Below are 22,567 nucleotides of genomic sequence, written 5' to 3' on the forward strand. Positions count from 1 at the left end.
TACAGCTATGATTTATTTTAATTTTGCTTTACCCTATGCCGGAAAATTAGCTTTTTAGGTGATCATTAGAATAGACTCAGAGGCTGCGGCTTCAGTTACTGATAAGCTGTAAACGCCAAAAGTTGAATTTAAATACCTCTTGCACTTTTTAATTATTTTAATATATAATGGGTCGTGGTAAAGCTCTAACAACGGAGGAAAAAGCTAAAATATTGGCGTATCGAGACAGCAACCTTGCAACCAGGCAGATAGCCGAACAAATTTGTAAAAGCCATTCTGTTGTGTCGAATGTCTTAAAAAATCCATCAAATTATGGAAATAATATGAAAGCTCCCAACAGAAAAGCACTCACGCCTTGGGAAACGAGAAGAATTCTGCGCGAAGCCTCAAACTCAGCGTGCTCTGTGGTTAAAATTCGATCAAATTTGGAAGTTAAAGCTAGTATAGCAACTGACCCGTCGTCATAGTCGTGAGGGGGGTATAATGGTGTGGGGTGCCATCTCCTTTTATGGCACATTTAAAATCCAGTTTTTTTCGTGTAAGATGAATGCCATTCTTTACAAAGAGCTACTCCAAATGTCATTTCCCTACTTTTCCTACATCTTAGAGACATTAAATTGGACTTTTCAGCAAGACAATGCCCCAATCCATACTGGTTTAGAAGTGGATTTCAGACCAAAATGTTGGATTAATGGAATGGCCACCTTACTCTCCTGATCTAAATAAAATGGAGAACGTATGGGAATGGCAATCAAAAACGCCTGGAGCGAAATATCCCTGGAATATTTTAGGTCCCTGTATAATTCAATGCCAAAACGAATTTTCGAAGTCATTTCTAATAAACGTGGCTACACTCATTATTAAACAGACTTTAAATATCATAACAATATCATAAACATCATAAAAAATTTAAGATTAAGATTCTGAAAAACTTTTTCATTTATATTAATTTTAAATAAAGAATACCTTTTGAATTATAACTCCATTTTTTTTTTTTTTTATTAAAGAAGACACCGCAACGGCGCTAATATTAAGCGACACGACAAAGAGTGCGTGCGAGAGAGACAGCAAATCAGTCTGAGCGTGACGTCGGGCGCTGCGTAGCCAGTGCAAATTGATTTGTTCCTTTTGGCTATAAAAATGATCTGATCTGATCCCGATTCAGCAACCTGATGCCACAGATTTTCGTCCTTTGTGGGGGCGGAAGTGAGCGGGGCAAAGTTTTGAAATATTTTTGTAGCAGTGACATATCACAGAAGTTTGGATCCAATACATCGTTGCTCTAGCTCTTATAGTCTTTGAGCATTAGGCGCTAAAGGGGACGGACAGACGGACAGACGGACGGACGGACAGACGGACGGACGGACAGACGGACATGGCTCAATCGACTCGGCTATTGATGCTGATCAAGAATATATATACTTTATAGCGTCGGAAACGATTCCTTCTGGACGTTACACACATCCACTTTTACCACAAATCTAATATACCCCAATACTCATTTTGAGTATCGGGTATAAAAATATATTTTTCCCAATTTCATTCGTATCTTGATTTTTAAAATGAAAATTCGTACAGAAAATACATTGAGTCTATTCCATTGATCGGCAGTTAGTACGCACAGCCGCCTATGTTTTGCAAGCATTGACGTTCTGCAGAGCTGCTGCGCTCTCCCGATAAAGGGGTTCTCTGCCGCCGCCACTTCGGCAATCACATTTGATCTGCCGCCTTCGTTTTTTAGTTCCATGTTAACCCCTCTGCGCATCGGTTGCATACCTCTGACCTATCTGGCCCTAGCAAGCAATCGTCTTCAGCTCAGCCACAAAATCAAATAAATATTATAAAGTTTAACCTAGTTCTCTTTTTATACCCGATACTCAAAATGAGTATTGGGGTATATTAGATTTGTGGTGAAAATGGATGTGTGTAACGTCCAGAAGTAATCGTTTCCGACCACATAAAGTACATACATATATTATTGATCAGCATCAATAGCCGAGTCGATTGATGTCGGTACGTCCGTCTGTCCGTCCCTATTAGCGCCTAGTCCATCCCTATAAGAGCTAAAGCAACGACATTTTATATCCGGACTTCTGTGATATAAAACTTTTACGAGAATATGTCAAAACTTTGCCCCGCCCACTTCCGCCTCCACAAAGGGCGAAAGTCTGCGGCATCCACAATATTGTAGATTCAAAAAAACCACGATCATAGAGAATGACCATATCTATCCGGCTGTAGAATCTGGATCAGATCGGATAATTTTTATAGCCAAAAAGAACAAATCAATTTGCAGTGGATACGCAGCGCCCGACGTCACGCTCAGACTGATTTTCTGTCTCTCTCGCACGCACTCTTTGTCTTGTGGCTTAAGATTAGCGGCGTCTGCCGGAGGAGAGCCAAGCTTGGCATCTCAAACAATGGTGACCCCCGGACGTGATATAAAAACATTGCTTAATCGCGTTCCGTTAAAAAAACTTATTAATTAAACAATATTTTGTTGTTGAGTAGTTTAACTAACGCTTCCTTCTGGACGTTTCCCACATGCAAATGCCCGACAAATCTTTAAATATGGAACAAATAATAGATGATTAAGAGTAAGAGTAAGAAACTACTAAATTTAAATCAAACAACGGAGAACTCTTGCCGAGAAAAGCAACGCAGCTTCCAGTAGAGCTAGATCAAGCCTTTTTGACAGTATTACACAGTGTCGAAAACGTTACATTTACTGACACGTTTGAGAAATCTGGAGCGAACTCTGTTTATTTGGAAGCACCAAAATGCACAACGGACGTTTTCTTTTTTGCGTGTTGGTACTTGTTTATTAAATACTCATACCATATGATGCGAAATCCACTTTTATTTCCCAGAAATGATCGATTTGCAAAACTATATGTCGAACATCTTTACAGGTCCAATACAGGTCATTATGCTGGCCCAAGCATATCGCCAACGCATGTCAATTTTGTAGTGCGATCGCCAGTGCACGCTTTGCTTTAGATATAGGCTTCGACTGTTGTCATAAGTTATGGAATATCTATCCAAGGATTTTAAGTTAATGGAGTGCACTTCTAGGTCCGATTAGGGTTTCGCCTAAACAGCATGGCAAGCCACTAGTAAAAATGTATATTTAAGTTTTTGTGTGTTTTGACACAAAATCTGTCCATTTTTATGTTGTCACACATTTGACTTCTGAAGTCCGTGAAGTCAGCGAAGCTCTTTTTGATTCGGGCCATCGCCAGCGCCATGGCATGATATGGACCTTCTCGATAGCGTTTTTGCGATTTTAAAGTACTTGAGAATCGAGGTAGTTGCAATGGAGGCATCTAACAGTGATACAAACACCGGTGCGCCCAGGTATTTTTTCCTTGCCCTTAAGAGAGCCGAACAGTTTCAGATGAGATGTTCAAGGCTTTCAATTACCCTTGGTTCATTACATTTCCTACAGCAGTCTCGGTTGGTGATGCCTGGCTTTGCAGCGTGCGCCGCAAATAGACAGTGAACTGTGAGTATTCCCACGAAAAATTTGCAGTCCTTCCGTGGTAGGTGCATTAGGTAGTGACTGAGTTTTAATGTGCGTTCTTTGGACATAGTTTTCGTGATTCTGCACACAGGCACATTCTTGGTTATCTCATTCGCCAGCCCGACGCCTTCGATGCTTTAGTGGCTGGGAACCCAGTAGATCTGCACTGACTTTGGCGTGCTTAGGGAATCAAGTGCCTCCCAAGACAGGCCCGCCGAGACACTTCTGGAACTCACCGCGGACGACTGCATGGATCTTCACCGCGTCGTGTGCTCGTTCTGCAAGCATGGCGACCTCAGCAGCTTTCCTAATGTCAAAAACTTCCGGCTGGAATATGCTGCATTGGCCCAGTAGCTTATATGACAGCTTTATCTCAGGCGTCATCTCATCTTGGAGCCGTCTTTGTATATGTTGAGGTGCTCGGTTTGTCCCAACCATTTTTCCAGTCTTCCGGTCCCAAAGATGAGGTTCCTCTGACGTCGAGGTAAGTTTGGGGGGTCATCTAATCAGAGGATCTGATCATGTCCCTGCCAATTGAACTATGCCCGTATGCTTGTGGCGATATGTTTCCTGATTCAATGAGGCGCTGTGCTGCCTTTCGTTCGATTCCAAGTTCGGTTTCGAGTGCTTTTGTTGGGCTGGACCTCAGCTTATGATACGTTTTCTTTTCGGTAGCTTGCCACCACACTAAGACTCCATACAGCAGTGTTGGTCGCACCACCGAGAGATACAGCCAGTGCATTAGAGCCGGTGACAAGCCCCAAAGCTGACAAGCTGAAAAAATTTGGAGGGGAGGTAGCTTAGATTCAGGATACTGCCTGTGCGTCACAGGCACCGGTTTGACTGTGTTTTTCAAAACATGAAATAATTCGGGTCGACTCAGATACGAAATTGTCCAAAAATTCTTTAAATTGTTTGGCATTGTGTACGCGTTTCATAAATACACGTGTTTTTTGTACCCGACACTCAAACTGAGTAATGGGGTATATTATATTTTAGATCCAGAAGGAATCGTTTCCGACCCCATAAAGTATATATATTCTTGATCATCATCAATAGCCGAGTCGATTGAGTTCTCTCTGGCTGTACGTCTGTCCGTCGGTCCGTCTGTCCCTATTAGCGCCTAGTGCTCAAAGACTATAAGAGCTAGAGCATCGATGTTTTGGATCCAGACGTCTGTGATATGTCACTGCTACAAAAATATTTCAAAACTTCGCCCCGCCCACTTCCGCCCCCACAAAGGACGAAAATCTGTGGCATCCACAATTTTCAAGACACGAAAAAACAGAAAACGCAGAATCGTAGAGAATGACCATATCTTTTAAACTGCAGAATCTGATTTGGATCGTATCATTATTATAGCCAGCATCAAGAAAACAATTTCATTTTTTCTCGCCCTGTCTCTCTCTAACACACACGTGGGATAGCCGGCTTTGCTTAGCGTAAAACATTAGCGCCTAGATTTCAGAGACTATACAAGTTAGAGCAACCAAATTTAGTATCCACACTCCTGAGATATCGGACCGAGACGAGATTATTTCAAAATTTCGCCACACCCCTTTCCGCCCCCGCAAAGGACGAAAATCTGGGGGTATCCACAAATCTCAGAGACTATTAACGCTAGACTAACCAAATTTGGTATCCGCACTCCTGTTAGATCTCACCATAAAACTTATATCTCAAAATTTATTCCCACCCCTTTCCGCCCCCACAAAGGACGAAAGTCTGTGGCATACACAATATTTCAGATTCGAGAAAACTAAAAACTCAGAATCATAGATAATGACCATATCTATCAGTTTGCTGAATCTGGATCAGATCAGATCAGATCATTTTTATAGCCCAAAGGAACAAATCAATTTACTGTGGCTAACCAGCGCCCGACGTATCGCTCAGACTGATTTTCTGTCTCTCTCGCACACACTCTTTGTCGTGTCGTTTAATATTAGCGGCGTCTGCCGGAGGAGAACCATACTGACTTAGTATCGGGTATAAATGTAGAGTTGCGGTGTCCACAGCAACTCAAAACGTTCCCCCTCGTTTGTTTTCCATTTTTCGATCTCTATCTGCCTGCGAACAGAGCATTTTTTTATTCACAAATAAACTTTACATACATATGTATGAATGGTTGCGTTTTTACTTTTCGGTGCAAGAACTTCCCTTGCAACGGCAGCGAAGTTCTGTCCAACAGGTTATGGGCCCAGGTTCGGATTTTGTAAATTAAAAAGTAAAATGATTGTTTTAGTTACGAACTAAACGAGAGACTAAACGATAATCAGGTGTATTAAAATGCGGTCTGTGTTGGTGCACGCTTAATTGTGGAGTGTGGCATATGGAGACCTGCTACCAACGAATGTCCCCGAAAGTGTGAATTGGCAGGCCAAGAATGAAAAGGCGCTGGCCATGATCATATTGAGTGTGAAAACTTCACAGTTGGGATACATTAAAAATTGCAGTAAGTCGTCCGAAGCATGGAACAAATTAAAAAGTGTTCATCAACCAAGTGGACCTGTACGAAAGGTTCAACTGTACAAGCAATTGCTAAGCAAGCGCATGGACCAAAGGCAAAGCATTTCAAGCTACATTAATTAGTTCGTGGATATTCTTGATGGCCTTGGGTCAGTAGGAATCGAGCTAAATGATGAACTGCGCTCAATTGTTTTGTTGTCAAGCCTTCCAGAACAATTCGAAAATTTCGTTGTCGCCGTAGAGACGCGCGACAGTCTGCCGACTTTCGATGTTCTATGCGTAAAGCTGAAGGAAGGAGGCGAACGAAAGGGAAACACAGAAGATCAAAAGGAATACGCAAAGGCAGTACATAAGCCGGCCGCGCACAGAGCGCAAAAGAAGAGAAACAATACAATGATATGTTTCAAGTGTGGTGAGCGCGGGCATATGAAGGCTCAGTGTAAGAAGGAGAGCGCAAATGTGGAAAGGGCAGCGAGAGTGGAGAACAAGCAGTGCAGGCTATTAAATGCGTTGGACGCAGATAATTTGAAAAAGAGTATGTGGTGTTTGGATAGTGGTGCCACAAGCCACATGTGTTGTGAGAAACAGTTATTCACAAAGTTCGAGAAACACACAGAAATGATTGGTCTGGCTGACTCCGGTTTCCTAAGAGACAGAGATACATATGCACGCTGCTGTTAAAGAATGTTCTCTATGTGCCCGAAATGAATGGAAATTATTTCTCGGTGAGCAGCGCTGTACAGAATAAATGTTTCGTCACTTTTGGACAAGAATATGCACGAGTTATCCAAAATGGCGAATGCATTGTAAAGGCGAACAGAGTTGGAAACTTGTATATGTTTCGAGGAAAACAAAACAACTGTTTTGCGGCGGTTAAGGCTGATGGTGCCCTGTGGCATAAACGGTACGGCCACTTGAACATCAGCAGTATGAAAGATTTGATCAGCAAAGGAATGGTGCGCGGCATTGAAAATATGGTTTTCCCGGCGAATATGAATTGCAAAACATGTATGGTCAGCAAGACTCATGCGCAATCATTTCCTGTTGCAACCACCAGTAGAGCTAAAGATATATTGGAACTAGTTCATGCAGATGTGTGCGGGCCCTTTGGCATGTATTTGCCCTTTGGTGTATTTCCTGCGGACAAAGGATGAAGTCTTCCAGAAGTTCGTCGAGTTCAAAACCCTGGTTGAACGGCAAACGGGAAAAAGTCTCAAATGTATCCGGAGCGACAATGGCGGTGAATTTGTCAACAAATCGTTTGATGAATTTCTGAAAACTAATGGGATTGAGAGGCAGCTGCCAGTGGCGTACACTCCACAGCAAAACGGCGTTGCTGAGAGGGCAAACCGCACTCTGGTGGAAATGTCAAGATGTATGCTGGTCCAGTCAGGATTAGGCGAATCCTTGTGGGCTGAGGCAGTCAACGCAGCTGTGTATGTACGGAATCGATCACCGACCAAGGCGCTGACCAGTATGACGCCTATGGAAGCGTGGACTAGTAAGAAACCTTTTGTTGGTCATCTAAAGGTTTTTGGCTCCGTTGCAGTAGCTTTGGACAAGGGTCCAAGGAAGAGTAAACTTCAACCAAAAGGCAAATAATATCGCATGATTGGATATTCAGTAGCGGCTAAGGGCTATCGACTGTATGACCCTGTGTCTCATCAGGTGATTGAGAGGCGAGATGTTCTCTTTGACGAGATCCAAGACGACAAGGATACAGTCACATTCGAACTTCCGAAGGGAGAAGTTAGCATGCAGTCAGGCGGCGATACTGATGACATTGACAGCAGCGGTGGAGACAGCAGCAATGGTGCAAGCGTTGACGGGGAGAATCCCAGTAGCAGCGGTACTGATGGGTACGAGAGCGCAACAGAAAAGGTTGAGTCAGATGAGCCAGCTTCTCGCGTTGGACCTGGCAGACCAAGGCTGATTCGGACCGGCAAACTTGGCCGTCCGAGAAAGGAGTGGAGCACCAACATTCTTGGTGCTCTGGTTGCCAGCGACTTAAAGATTCCAGTATCCTACGAGGAGGCGTTGATCAGTATTCATGCATCACACTGGTCCGAAGCGATGCAACGCGAATATGAGGCATTAATGGCAAACGAGACATGGCAGTTGGCAGACTTACCGGCAGGACAACGAGCAGTTGGATGCAAATGGGTATATAGCCTGAAACGCGACAAAGATGGTCAAATCGAACGTTTCAAGGCGCGGCTGGTGGCAAAAGGTTGCTCCCAGCAGTACGGCATAAACTATGCGGAAACATTTTCTCCAGTCTGCAGACTGGAGAGCGTGCGATTTATTCTTGCGCTAGCAGCAGAATTGAAATTATATGTCAACCAAATGGATGTATGTACGGCATACCTCAACAGTGACCTGAGCGATACGGTGTACATGAAGCAACCACAAGGGTACATTGATCGAGCTTATCCAGCGAAGGCTATGCTGCTTAAAAAGGCAATATATGGATTGAAGCAGTCAAGAAGGGAATGGAATTCGAAACTGAATGGCGTCCTGACTAATCTGGGTTTTGTTTCCTGTGACAACGAGCCGTGTCTCTACCAGCAGAGAGAGAAAGGTAACTTATCGTTAATCTTGGTATATGTTGACGATTTACTTATAGCATGCCAGTCCAAAGAGGACATGCTCGGTATAAAATCGGCTATTTCAAATGCGTTCGAATGTATCGACAAAGGTGTTCCAGAGCTGTTTTTAAGCATGGATGTGCACCGTGAAGGTGAGCTCGGGCCTATCACCATAGGCCACTCGCAATACATCAAGGAACTATTGCAAGCTCACGACATGGACAAATGTAGACCAGTGGCTACTCCGTTGGATGCGGGGTTCCAGGTGGATTGTACTAATGAGCAGTGTCAAAAGGTTGATACTGTCATGTATCAATCCATGATTGGTGAGCTGATGTGGCTGGCACTCACAACCAGACAGGACATTTTGCATTCAGTTGCAAAGTTGGCCCAGAGGAACAAAGATCCGCACGCACAGCATCTGGCTGGTGTGAAGCACGTTCTGAGGTACTTGGCAGCGACGATGAACTTCAAACTACACTACAAACGGTGTCACCAGCCACTTACTGGATATGTGGATGCGGATTGGGGCGGCGATCGAACTAACCGGAAGTCGTATACGGGCTATGTTTATTTTTTGGCAGGTGGCCCAATTTCTTGGCGATCTGAGAAACAACGCAGCGTGGCACTTAGCAGAACGGAGGCAGAATACAATTGTTTTTATTACGAAACCGGACTGCTACTCTACCTTAACTGCTGCCTTCCTAATCGTACTATAATCCCCCAACCTGAAACGTACATCCGCTCGGCCCGCCTAGTAGCGAAATCTTGTTACAATATATTAGCTAGGATCTTAGCTACAAAATGACGGTATGACGGTGTATATTTTCTTAGTCGTTCTTGATAACGCATTTTCTATACGGTTTTTTTTTTTCCTTAAGATACTCTACAGTAAAATCATATTCCTCCAAATGGGGTTTATCACGGAAAATAAATTGGTAAGTGGGCTATGGTCAGTTTTGCCAGATATATTGTTGTCCGTTATGTAATAGAAATTTTAGATAATCGGCTAAGTGCAATGTTTTCACTAAACCCTGCTATAGTCTCCGGAAAATGTGTCAACTTATCATTAAAAAGAAATTGTCCTGGAGTGACCATTTATCCAAGGCTGCTGGAAAAACTGATGACTTACTAAGACAACTTTCGTTAACACAGAAGTTTTAACATTAGATGTCGGAATCGCGTTGATGAACCAAAGAGTTGAGGAGCAAGCCATTCTCATTACTACAAAAATGAATGAGGCAGAAAGGCGGTTGTTGAGCTTGTGAGATCCAGAATCTCACAAAGAGAGTTCAGTTTGTCGAGGACAAACTGGGTGAGAGTCAAAACCTTACACAAAAGGTAGAGAATATGGAAGCCCAGCTTAAGCTAAAGCTTGATGAACAGGCTAACGAAAACCTCACAAGCAGCCTTAGGATCTATGGAGTTCCGTATGTGGAAGGGGGAAAACTAGAGCACTTCTTCAACAACTTGTGCCTTAGCCTTAATCACACTACAGCGCCTGCTATTAAGGAAGTCTACGAATGAGGCTTAACAAAAATCTTTCCCACTCTATTGGAACTGGAACTGGTGCGCGATAAAGCGGATAAACCGATTCTTATTCGCCAACGGAATCAAAAATCCTGATCTGGCTAGACTAACTTCTAACTTTAGATATTATCAGAAAATAACAAGAATTAATTATGGTAAAGAAAGAGGTCTACAACCAACCGTCTGACGGCTTTCTTCCCCTGGCAAAAGTCAAAACGCATCCCAGCTGGCAGCGCATTGTGCTGTCGAAACGCCCTACAAATGGGCTCATTAAAGCCATAATTGGTCCTGCAAAAGGTGCATTCCAGACCATGAAAGCGTACTCTAGGCGCGAGCGAACAAGTAATGAGTACAAGCTCAACCTTGTAAGCCAAACATAGCATAGGCTTTTGGCAATATAAAATTCAGATGCTCAGCAAAAATAAATCTTTAAGTGAGGATTGCCATCTATAGAGTATGAGGCCAGCACATTGAAGATACACTTGCTAAAGGAAACAAAGCATCATTTGCTAACGTTGAGAGGGAGCGAATTAAGTCTGCACCAACGAGCAACTCTATCCACGTCGCGCTGAAGAAGTATACTGTCTGATCGATCGGAAGATTTTAAGATCATCTGCATAAAGCAGATGCTCAAAAGCTTGAATGCTGAGAATGCTTGAATGCAAGTGCACTTCCCTGTGGAAGGTCGGAAGTAGCCAAGAATGAGTCCGAAGGGTTCCATTTACCAACACGACGTACTCTCGCCGCTCAAGATTTGACCTAAGCCAGTTGAGCCGGAAAGAATGAATCCCTAACCGATGCAGCTTGGCTATTAAGGCACAGTGGGAGACTTTGTCAAAGGCCTTAGCAAAGTCAGTATACACAAAATCTACTTGAGAGTGCATTTCAAAGACACGAGTGCAGAAATTACTGAAAGCGATGAGATTAGTGGTCATTGATCTACCCGGCATAAAACCATGCTGATTTCGGCTTATGTACGACAACATGAGGAAAGTGATCTTTCTGGCACTGATTCGCTCTAGAAGTTTTGAAACATGGCTGTGTTCGGCAATTGATCTATAATTGGAAATGAGATTTTTGGCGCCTTTCTCAAAAATTGGCGTAATCGTGGCAGCTTTCCACTTGGCAATAAACCGACCCGTTAGCAGCGAATTTGTGAAGAGAATTTTAAGAGGTTCACAGAAGGTTCTCCATCACAGTTGCGAAGCAGGAAGGCAGAAATGCCATCACAGTCGGGTTTAGTAGAGTTATTGAATTCATCAATTGCCTCCAAAATATCCACATTAAAACTATGCCAATCTGCGTATGGCTTAAAATTTGAGCTAAAGAAATAAGCAAAAAGGTTTGCTATACCACTATCCGTATTAGCGCTCCAGCTGGCCAGGTTCATAGCTGAAGGAAAAGAGCTCGTCGACCTTTTGGAATTTATGAAATGCCAAAACGACCTGGGATTGATGTTAAGTCCCATTTAAGCAATATATTGGCTATACAAAAATTTGATTAAGAAATCAAACTCCCTCTTATGCTGCATTCTTACGCAGATTCTTATATTTCACAAGACCCTTCGTATGCCACGGTGGCCTATAGCAGCCATGCACACTTTTGGAAGCATTGTTAACAATAATACGACGCACCGTATGCAGGAAAACACTATAGGAAGTGTCAGCACTAGGATGCGAGAGAACAGAAGCCCAATTAACGTTTAACGCTTAAAGTGGAAATTAGCTGAGAATTCTTAAGGCATATGATGCATGTCACAATCCGCGATAGGCAGTTCGCAACATGTAACATGGCCATATATATACGAACTAACCAAAATTAAGTCTAGAATCTTATTTGGCCTATTAAAATCATTATTTACTTGGGTCAAGACCATACTAAAACAATCATTTATCAAAAGAATCTCGTGCGGCAAATGCACATTACTTCGTATCATAGCTGAGGATTGCGGATCGCAGGATTTGGCACAATCTCTGTCCTTACGAAATTCCTGGAAAAGGTTAGAATCGAAGTAAAATAACAATGTCGAAGTCACACGTATGTTAGAGGTAGCCAAGCTGACAGCCTGAGCCTTGGTGCGCATTACCGCTATATTTTGGAAAAAAAATTCGTATAGACTTGGCACCGTCAATCGGCACGGTCCTAGAAAGTGGCGCTGCCGTCCTGTTAGCGGCCACGGAAGATGGATCCAGAGGAGGGTTAGCCATATCCAACTGAGCCAGAGGAGCGAGGCCTATGCTTAGAACCTGCCTAAACGTCGAAGTCCGAATCAGTAGCACACCATCCTCGTCCAGAAAATAGAGCAGGGAAGCAGCCAGGAGAGCGAATCTAGGTGACGATGCATGCAGAATATGTTGTGGAGAAGCGGCGATCGTAAAACCAGAGGCGCCGCTCACTGGGGTTTTTTTGAAGAGGATGGAACTGGAGCTTTCTGAGTCGGCGTGGACGTCCGCAATGGCACAGCTGCACATATATTAACTGCCGTGAAATCAACTTCCGGCCTCTGTCTATGCACAAAGCGGGAAACCCTTACCGATACTGGCCAGAATCTATCATCAAAGACCACGGGGAAATTTTGAAATTTATATGTATATACTTCATGGGGTCGGAAACGATTCCTTCTGGACGTTAAACACAGACAGGGCACAGAAGAATATTTCAAAACTTCGCCCGGCCCACATCCGCCCCCACAAAGGACGAAAATCTGTGCCATCCACAATTTTAGGGATACGAGAAAACCAAAAACGAAGAATCGTAGAGAATGACCATATCTTTTAGAATGCAGAATCTGATTTGGATCGTATCATTATTATAGCTAGCATCAAGAAAACAATTTCTTTTTTTTTTTTCGCCCTGTCACTCTCTAACACACACGTAGGATAGCCGGCAGCGCCCCCACAAAGGGCGAAAGTCTGTGGCATCCACAATTTCGACGATACGAGAAAACTAAAAACGCAGAATCGTAGAGGACGACTATATCTTCTAGGGTGCAAAATCTGAACCAGATCGTTTAATTAGTTTAGCCAGAATCAAGAAAACAATTTCATTTTTTCTCACCCTGTCTCTCTCTAACACACACGTAGCATAGGCGGCTTTGCTTAGAGTAAAATATAAGCGCCTAGATCTCAGAGACTATAAAAGCTATAGACACCAAATTTGGTATCCACACTCCTGTGATATCGGACCTTGACCGTTTTGTGTCAAAATTTTGCCACACCTCCTTCCGCCCCCACAAAGGACGCAAATCTGGGGCATCCACAAACCTCAGAGACTATTAAGGCTAGAGTAACTAAATTTGGTATCCGCACTCCTGTTAGATCTCACTATAAAACGTATATCTTAAAATCTCAACGTTCCCCTCGTTTTAATGTTGGTAGATTCTTGATTAACGTTTAAGCTAACAGTAGGATTTTGTGGTAGTGTAAAGATATAGAATTGAAAGAGGGGTATTTATTTGTATTGTAAAGAATTTTGAATTAGGATTCATCCATAGGTAAGAAAGGATTTCAGAGTTATCATTTTATAGTTTTTTGGTGTGTGGTGCATGGTGTAGATACTACGTGAGTTTCTTGAAGCACAATAGTATGTGGGCCATATTTTACAACTACAGTGAAAAATGCTGTTGTCGGTCGCAAAATCCCATCAAAAATTTTCTTTTTGATTCTGATAAAAAATAAGAATGTATGAGTGTATATGTAATTTTTCATAAGCCGGTTATATTTGTCCCTAATCAAATAACGATATAATATAAGCGACATTGTAATGAAATATAGTTTTTAGGCTGTGTTGTGGGCGGAGGGGCATACTCGCAACAAACACCCTGTTTAAAAGTCAGATTTGTTGGGCGACAAGCTTAGATGACAAATAAGTTTGGCTCTAGTAACCAGTAAATCACTGGTTAAGTGAAGACGCCAAAAAACGATGATTAAGCTATTAAAATTATGTACATTTTTTGTTTGCCACTTTTCACTCACCTGAAAGCCATCATATGTCCAGGATCCAAATTTCATTTCACATCGCTGATCGTCAAATGGAAACCAGGTGATATCTATCTTGCACGTTGACTTAAAGATTCCCGGTGGAACGTACAAGCAGCTCCCGTTGTTCCGCACCACCACATTAGTAGCATAGGTGCCGTCGAAGCCCTCATCTGCACTGAAATTTTAAAGTACTATTGATTAATCAAATTAAATTAAATTACGATTATACTAAATAATCAAATCTATTCAAAGAATGAAACATTTTTATACCCGATACTCAAAATGAGTATTGGGGTATATTAGATTTGTGGTACAAGTGGATGTGTGTAACGTCCAGAAGGAATCGTTTCCGACCCTATAAAGTATATATATTCTTGATCAGCATCAATAGCCGAGTCGATTGAGCCATGTATGTCTGTCCGTCCCCTTCAGCGCCTAGTGCTCAAAAACTATAAGAGCTAGAGCAATGATGTGGATCCAGACTTGTGTGATATGTCACTGCTACAAGAATATTTCAAAACTTTGCCCCGCCCACTTCCGCCCCCACAAAGGGCGAAAATCTGTGGCATCCGCAATTTCGACGATACGAGAAAACTAAAAACGCAGAATCGTAAAAGATGACTATATCTTCTAGGGAGCAAAATCTGAACCAGATCGTATAATTAATATAGCCAGAATCAAGAAAACAATTTCATTCTTTCTCGTTCTGTCTCTCTCTAACACACAGGTTTCATGGTCGGTGGTTATGAATTAGTGGACTGTATAATCGTTTATATCTTGAGCTTATTTAGTTTTATTGATTATTTATTATTGTTGGTTATAGTACAATTATATTACAAGAACAGCGGGGGGTTCGAGTCTGCGACGGTACAAAGTATGCGTGCGGGCGGCTTCGTCTAGAAGTTTCTACTGCGGTACAAAGTAAGCGTGCGGGCGGATTCGTCTAGAAGTTTCTACTGACTCAACTCCGCGAAAAGAAGTCGAGCAAAAGGGAATTGGAAGATCACGCGTTACGACTCGACGCGACGGTCTCAATGCAAAACAACGGAACGCATCGCTGTGTGCGTGTGCAGCTGCGGGTCTGGCCATGCGTGTGAGAACATTACAGCTAAGTTCTGGACACGAGCAAACAACAACACAGCTATGCGCGTAAGAATAGGTACTTAGGCGGTGTACTACAATCATGAGCGTGTAAATAGGTCAATCGCAATATACATGAACATTGAATTAAAAAACTACGAGGCTCATTTCTCAACATACCGGCCCCCCTGAACGACTGTTCAGAACAAGGGAAGCACAGTAAGTTTGGTAATAGGTCTCTTGTAAACTCCTCGGGCTGTTTTGACGGTGACCACTTGAACCCTCTCGTCTTGGCCAGGATGAACTTCGGTGATTCGCCCAGCAGCCACTTGCTAGGCGATTGATTTGATTGATTGATTTGGCTCCTTCAGTACCACAAGAGTGTCCACGGTTATGTCGTTGGACTCCTGCTGCCATTTCGTGCGAGGTTGCAAGGAAGTAAGGTATTCTAGATTCCAACGTTTCCAGAATCCTTGAACCTTGGCTTGCAGTTATCTCCAACGCTGCAGTCTGTTAATGTTGACGTCTAACAAGGACGGCTCCGGCACCGACATGTGAGGTTGACCTGTAAGAAAATGAGCGGGGGTAAGGGGATCCAAGCTGTGATCGCTGGGCGCGCACAGTGGGCGAGAGTTGAGTAACCCTTCAATCTGAGTTAAAATTGTTGAATATTCCTCGAAAGTCAACGCACTGCTACCAATTACTCGGCGAAGGTGGAGTTTGATAGATCGAACGCCTGCTTCCCAAAGACCTCCAAAATGCGGGGCAGACGGCGGAATGAAGTGCCAGTTGATGTCCTGACTCGTCAGAAAATTAGCAATTTCCTCGTCTTGACTTTGAGATACAGCTATCCGTTGCATCTCCGTTAGCTCCTTTCTGGCTCCATGGAATGTTGTGCCATTGTCCGAGTACAAGTCGGATATAGGGCCACGTCGAGACCAAAACCGCTTGAACGCGGCGATAAATGCAGGGGTCGTCAAACCACTGAAGAGCTCGAGATGAATTGCTTTGGTGGACAGACAAACAAAGATGGCAAACCAAGCTTTGCCAAACTTCGGTGTCCGACCTGCTGACGTCTTGATGGTAACTGGTCCAGCGTAATCCAATCCAGAATGTAGAAAGCAGCGGGTGGGCTGAACGCGAAAGGCGGGAAGATCAGCCATGAGTTGTGTGCTCGTTCCTTTGCGCTGGAGGAAGCATATCTTGCTGTTGAATACAATTTTGCGGACTATGTTACGGGCTCCCAGGATCCAATACTTCTGTCTCAACGTGTGAAACATAAATTCGACTCCAGCATGTAACGATGTGACGTGCTGGTGTCTAGCTAATAAAACAGCGACTGGTTATTCCTTTGGAAGAAGTATGGGATGTTTTGCATCATAGGTTGTCCTCGAATTTCCAATGCGTCCTCCTACGCGCAAAATTCCTTGGTCGTCAACAAATGGAGTGTAGTGAATCAACTTGGATTTTTGAGAAAGGGCTTGTCCAGTGCTCAGCTGTCTGTACTCCACTTGGAAGAACTCCATCTGGACATGTTTGATTACCCTAGAGCGGGCATATTGAAGCTCCCATGACGATAAAAATGATGACAGGCGGTCGAAAGCAATAGCTAAGTGTCCGCAAGAGACGTGACCAGGAGGAAGCTTTGTTGATCATACAGTTAAGATCATTTCCTTCATTGGAAATGTGTAGATTAACTTGGGGCTTGACCTTACCTTCCATCCGCTCAGCGTCCTCAGTCGATAGTGCGAACTTGGCCTTAGCAGGTGGCCAAGTGCGATGTGATTGGGAAAGCCACGGTGGTCCATTCCACCACAGTTTATGTTCTACCAGATCCTTTGGTAGAAGCCCGCGTGATGCACAGTCCGCGGGATTGTCCTCAGTGCGAATGTGTTGAATCTCAGCAGTGCGATTACAAACATAAGTGTTCCAAGTCCGTGGGGGCGATGAGAGCCAATGTAGTACAATTTCGGAGTCTGACCAACACGAAGTACTGGAAATAGGAATTGTTAGAGCTTGCTTAACCAGAGACATCAATTTCGACAGAAGATGGGCGGCATTCAATTCGAGCCGTGCGATGGAGATAGGTTTGATGGGTGCCACCCGGGTTTTTGCGGCGATCAGTGTTACAGCGTAGTCATTATTGAATCTCATGCGACTGTAGATGACAGCGGCGTATGCATGAGATGAACCATCGGCGAATCCATGCAGCTCCGTTGCTTGAAGTGGCGAGGATAGGTAGCGAGGTATGCGACAGCTTTCCAGTAAATGAACTTCAGCTACAAACTGTTGCCACCGTGCGCATAGGTGCGCGGGTAGTGGTTCGTTCCATTCGACCGAGCTCAGCCAACTATCTTGAAAGAGAACCTTTAGAAATACAGTTGTGTGGGGGCAAGCAACCCCAGTGGATCGTAGATCTTGGCAAGCTCGGACAGCAAAGCCCGTTTTGTCAGAACCCCTGTGGCGTCAGAAATGGTCAAATTGAAGGAAAGCTCGTCCACAGCCACAGCCACAGTCCACAGTAAAGGTCCCAGCGTATACCAAGAACCTTGACATATTGAGTTGGGCTATCTCCCTCTAGGGCTTCAAGTGGATACTCACAAATGTCCTTTGGCAGCGATTTGAGTAGTGACCAACAGTTTGAACTCCATTTTCGAAGTTTAAATTGAGCTTGGCTCAATAGCAAAATTAATTCATCTTTGAGTACAATGAGATCGTCGATATTATCGCAACCAGTAGGAATATCATCCACGTACGCGTCTCGTACCAGCACAGCAGCAGCCTTCGGAGACAAATCGGCATGATCTTGCGCGATCTGCTTGAGAACTCGTACAGCCATGAACGGTGAAGACGCTAGACCATACGTCACGGTCAGCAATCGATAATGATCGAGTGTAGCAGTCTCCTCCTTTCGCCAGACAATCCGTTGGTAATGCGTGTGATCTTCTGAAACCAGGATACCTCTAAACATTTTCTCAATGTCCGTACAAAACACATAGCGATGCTGACGGAAACGTAGACATACTCCAAGTAAATCCCTTTGAGTAGGTGGTCCGATGTGTAGTCGTGAATTAAGTGAAGATCCATTGCAGTCCTCCCCAGAGCCATCAAATACAACTCGGCATTTCGTGGTGGTGCTATCTGGTTTAAATACTGCGTGGTGTGCTAAGTAATTGTGATTGGCGGGATCGTTTTCTACGGTAGTAGAAGGAATCACCTCCATGTGTCCTCGTTGTATATAATCCTCCATAAAGTCGACATACAGTTGTTTGAACGCAGGAAATTTTCGAAATTTCCGCTCGAGAGAAGAAAAGCGGCGTAGTGCTTGTGGCAGTGTGGACCCCATCGGAGGGGCAGATTCCTTGAACGGGTATTGGACGATGTACACGCCATCGTTTCTGCGGGCGTGCGTATGAACGAAGTGTTGCTCAGCGGGATCACTAGCATCAACGGTAACGTCACTTGGTTGAACTCGTTCCATGTCCATGAACGATCGAACCAAAGTGTCCAGATCCTCGTGCGCGTGATGTGCTAGTGCGTGGTTGTGAGCATCACTACTAAGATGGTAGCTGCCTGTAATGACCCAACCAAAATTAGTATATTCAGATATTCAGAACCAAACTCTTTACGTTGTCCAGTGTAAAGGTTCCAAAGCTGATCAGCTCCTAAAATCACGTCGATTTCGCCTGGTTTACCAAATGTAGGGTCCGCTAAGCGTAGATCACGAATCTCTTCCCACATCGGTGTGTTAGACTCGATCCTCTGGGCTGGAATCGAGGACGTTAAAGTGTTCATAATCAGACCTGTTACCACCACTGAGGCGGAGTTTGTGCGGGAGAGCAGCGTGAATGTGGCGCGACCTCTAGTAACCCCAGCAGGATTTGCGCATAGACCAACCACTGGTATACGACCATTGGTGCGCGGCAATCCAATTCGTTGAATAAATAATTCGGCGACCATCGTTATAGTTGAAACAGTATCCAACAGTATCCTGCAGGTGGTCTCGTTGCCCCAGGAGTCGACTATAGTGGCCAAAATCGTTGGCAATATGGCCTGACTCTTGGCCACGAATTTCCTCTCCAATGTATGATGGCTGACCACGGCAGGATCAGCATCAGCAGGGAAACTGGACGAGCGGACGGGTGAGTCAGCGGATGTATTGACAGCAGCGGAAGCCGTGACAGAGCGTATGTCCTCTGGATGAACAAGAGTGTGGTGCCTCAGCTTACACAGACGGCACGTGTTTGTGGAATTACTCTCCTTGACTTGATGAGATCGACTTAGACAATTGAAGCACAAATTACCATCCCTTGCGAACTTGCGGCGGTCCACAACATCCAGAGCCTTGAATTGAGTGCACGCATAAAGACTGTGTTGCTCGTGACAATATACACAATCAGGAGCAGACGTATTTGGCACGTCAACATGATGAGAAATTGCACGACGTTTATTCAGCACCGTGTGTGTATCCTGGATTAGCTTTGGATCTTGACAGGACTCAAGTGCATCGCAACGGGCGAAGACAAAGCCGAACAGGTCATTTATGGTCACATTTTCCTTGCACGATTCACTGGAGGTGGCCCAAGCTTCCTCGCATTCCGGGTCTAGCTTTGAGAGCAAGATATGGATCAGCCATACATCGCGGCTGTCGCGATGTAGACCACGTATACTTTCGTCGGCTGTGTCGACTATTTTACGCAACTCGGCGATGTTTGAACCCTTTGCGGTTGGCAACGAAAGAAAATTTTGAATGAACGAACGAGCAATCAGTGACTTCTTGTTATAGCGATTTTCGAGCCTCTCCCATGCGTCCTGGTAATTGGCATCCGATACGGGAATATGTTTTATCAGAGACAACACTTCACCGTCCAGATAGGATTTCAAATAATGAAACTTTTGGCACTTTGACAGACTACTCTTCTTGTCGACTGAGCCTGAGAAAAAGTCACTAAACTGACACCAATCCTCGTATCTGCCCGAAAACGTCGGAATGCGTATTTTCTCGAACTGCAGCTCTGTGGTTCCCGATGAGTCCCGAATCCTCTCCAGAAGTTGAGTTTGTCCCTCAAACAAGCGTTCCACAGTGTTCGATAGCAGTAGATTTGAGTTGTCGTGCTTATTATCGTGACTGCTCCGGTCACGTATGTCTTCAGTGAAAATACTATGCGCACTAAACAACCTTTTCTCATATTCGGGGATGTCCAAATCCGGATCCACGTATTCATCTTCATCATTATATTGGACCAGCTCTTCAGACAGCTCCATAAAGCGGTTGAAAGTTGCAACAAGTCGGTCCAACTTGTGCTCTAATGTTTGCACAGAAATACAGTGGGTAACTTTAATATTCGGCATTTTTTTTTTTCAACTTCAAAGGCGAATAAAATGCATTAAACTACAAAAAAATAAAAAAATTTTAATGAGGGAATAAAGCTTGAAGTTTTACCTTTTCAGAGAGGTATATATAATAATGATTTTATTTTAAATGAATATAATAAAACAAAAAAAGCTCAAAATTTGCGTTACTTTAATATTCGGCATTTTTGGGAAATCGCATTTTAAAACCCTGTGGCAACTCCAAATAGCCCCAAATGGCACAAAAAATGGGTTTCGCCGAAAAACAAACACTTGACTTACATTCAAGATCAGCAAGCACACCGCTAAATCAAATTGTTCCACCTAAAATTAAAATGGGCCGTAAAGGGATTAATTCATCCTTGGAGCAGCGAAAACTTGTGCTCCAGTTGCATTTAGAGGGCAAGACCTACAAAGAAACTGCCCAAATTCTGAAAATGAAGCTGAATACTATCGGTGACATCGTCCGCAGGTTCAACGAGGGGGAAAGTTGTGAGTTGCTGCGACACCGCAACTCTACAGTTATACCCGATACTAAGTCAGTATGGCTCTCCTCCGTCAGACGCCGCTAATAAAAAACGACACGACAAAGCGTGCGTGCGAGAGAGACAGAAAATCGGTCTGTGCGTGACGTCGGGCGCTGCGTAGCCAATGCAAATTGATTTGTTCCTGTTGGCTATAAAAATTATCTGATCTGATCCAGACTCAGCAATCTGATAGATATGGTCATTCTCTATGATTGTTCGTTTTTCGTTTTCTCGAATCTGCAATATTGTGGATGCAACAGATTTTCGTTCTTTTTGGGAGCGGAAAGGGGCAAAATTTTGAGTTATACGTTTTATAATGAGATCCAACAGAAGTGCGGATACCAAATTTGGTTGCTCTAGCCTTAATAGTTTCTGAGATTTGTGGATGCAACAGATTTTCGTCCTTTGCGGGGGCGGAAGAGGGTGTGGCGAGATTTTGACACGAAATGGTCAAGGTGCGATATCACAGGAGTGTGGATACCAAATTTGGTTGCTCTAGCTTTTATAGCCTCTGAGATCCTTGAACTCACATTTTGCAATTGGGAAAACCGACCTTGAAACCTGTGTGTTAGAGCGAGACAGAGCGAGAAAGAATGAAATTGTTTCCTTGATTCTGGCTATAATATTTAAACGATCTACATACAATCTACATACACACATCGAATCGAACTAAAACGTTATATTTTAGTATTTTTCGCCCATAAAATCAGCGCAACTCTAAGCACATATGTATGTACATATGTATGTATGTATGTATGTATGTAGGTGCTGATCAACACGGACGGACAAAATCAATACACGCTAGCCTCAAAATGTATACACATTTAAACCAAAGTAATACGAAAAGTGCAGCACATAGTCTTGTCATGGGACCCACCACAGAAATTAATAAATGAAATTTTTTTTTGCGATAAGATTTTATCTATGTCTAGACCCACCTGTTGTACATGAGCACATCCGGCTTCCATAAACGATGGGGCGGAATTCGCAAGTCCCGCACACCACCAAACTCACTGGAATTCCAGCGTAGATTCATATCATTCCATTCCTAGAATTAGACAAACAAAATTTACTAAATATATTTACATATACATATGTTCGAATGTATATCTGAGTCAATATTTTCTTATTATATATATGTATATGCATGTATATTAGGCTTGCGCTTATTTATAAAATATAAACTTTCAGCCCGATTCGACAACGTTTTGAAGTGGCAACTTGAGGTCAAAGTTAAACGACGGGGAACGTTGTGAGTTACTGCGGATACCGCAACTCTATATTTATACCCGATACTTAGTCAGTATGGCTCTCCTCCGGCAGACGGCGCTAATATTAAACGACACGACAAAGAGTGTGTGCGAGAGAGACAGAAAATCAGTCTGAGCGTGATGTCGGGCGCTGCGTAGCCAATGAAAATTGATTTGTTCCTTTTGGCTATACAAATTATCTGATCTGATCAAGATTCAGCAATCTGATAGATATGGTTATTCTTTATGATTGCGCGTTTTTAATTTT

General features: G+C 43.6%; 1 protein-coding gene across 9 annotated transcripts in view; it reads right to left on the bottom strand.

Annotated features, from left to right (window-relative positions):
• The window catches only part of nAChRalpha7 (nicotinic Acetylcholine Receptor alpha7), a 208,126-nt gene that overhangs the window by 95,035 nt on the left and 90,524 nt on the right, over positions 1-22,567 (bottom strand). For all 9 annotated transcript variants that reach the window (XR_004470758.1, XM_033385453.1, XM_033385454.1 and 6 more), the window contains 2 exons: positions 21,988-22,097; positions 14,085-14,265 (listed from right to left, as the gene is read on the bottom strand). Coding sequence is in view for 8 of the 9 variants with exons in the window: in XM_033385453.1 (XP_033241344.1) it covers positions 14,085-14,265; positions 21,988-22,097 (291 nt within the window). In the remaining variant the exon portion in view is untranslated. The remainder of the gene's footprint in view (positions 1-14,084; positions 14,266-21,987; positions 22,098-22,567) is intronic.

Source organism: Drosophila pseudoobscura, chromosome X, assembly GCF_009870125.1.
Source record: "Drosophila pseudoobscura strain MV-25-SWS-2005 chromosome X, UCI_Dpse_MV25, whole genome shotgun sequence".
NCBI lineage: Eukaryota > Metazoa > Arthropoda > Insecta > Diptera > Drosophilidae > Drosophila > Drosophila pseudoobscura.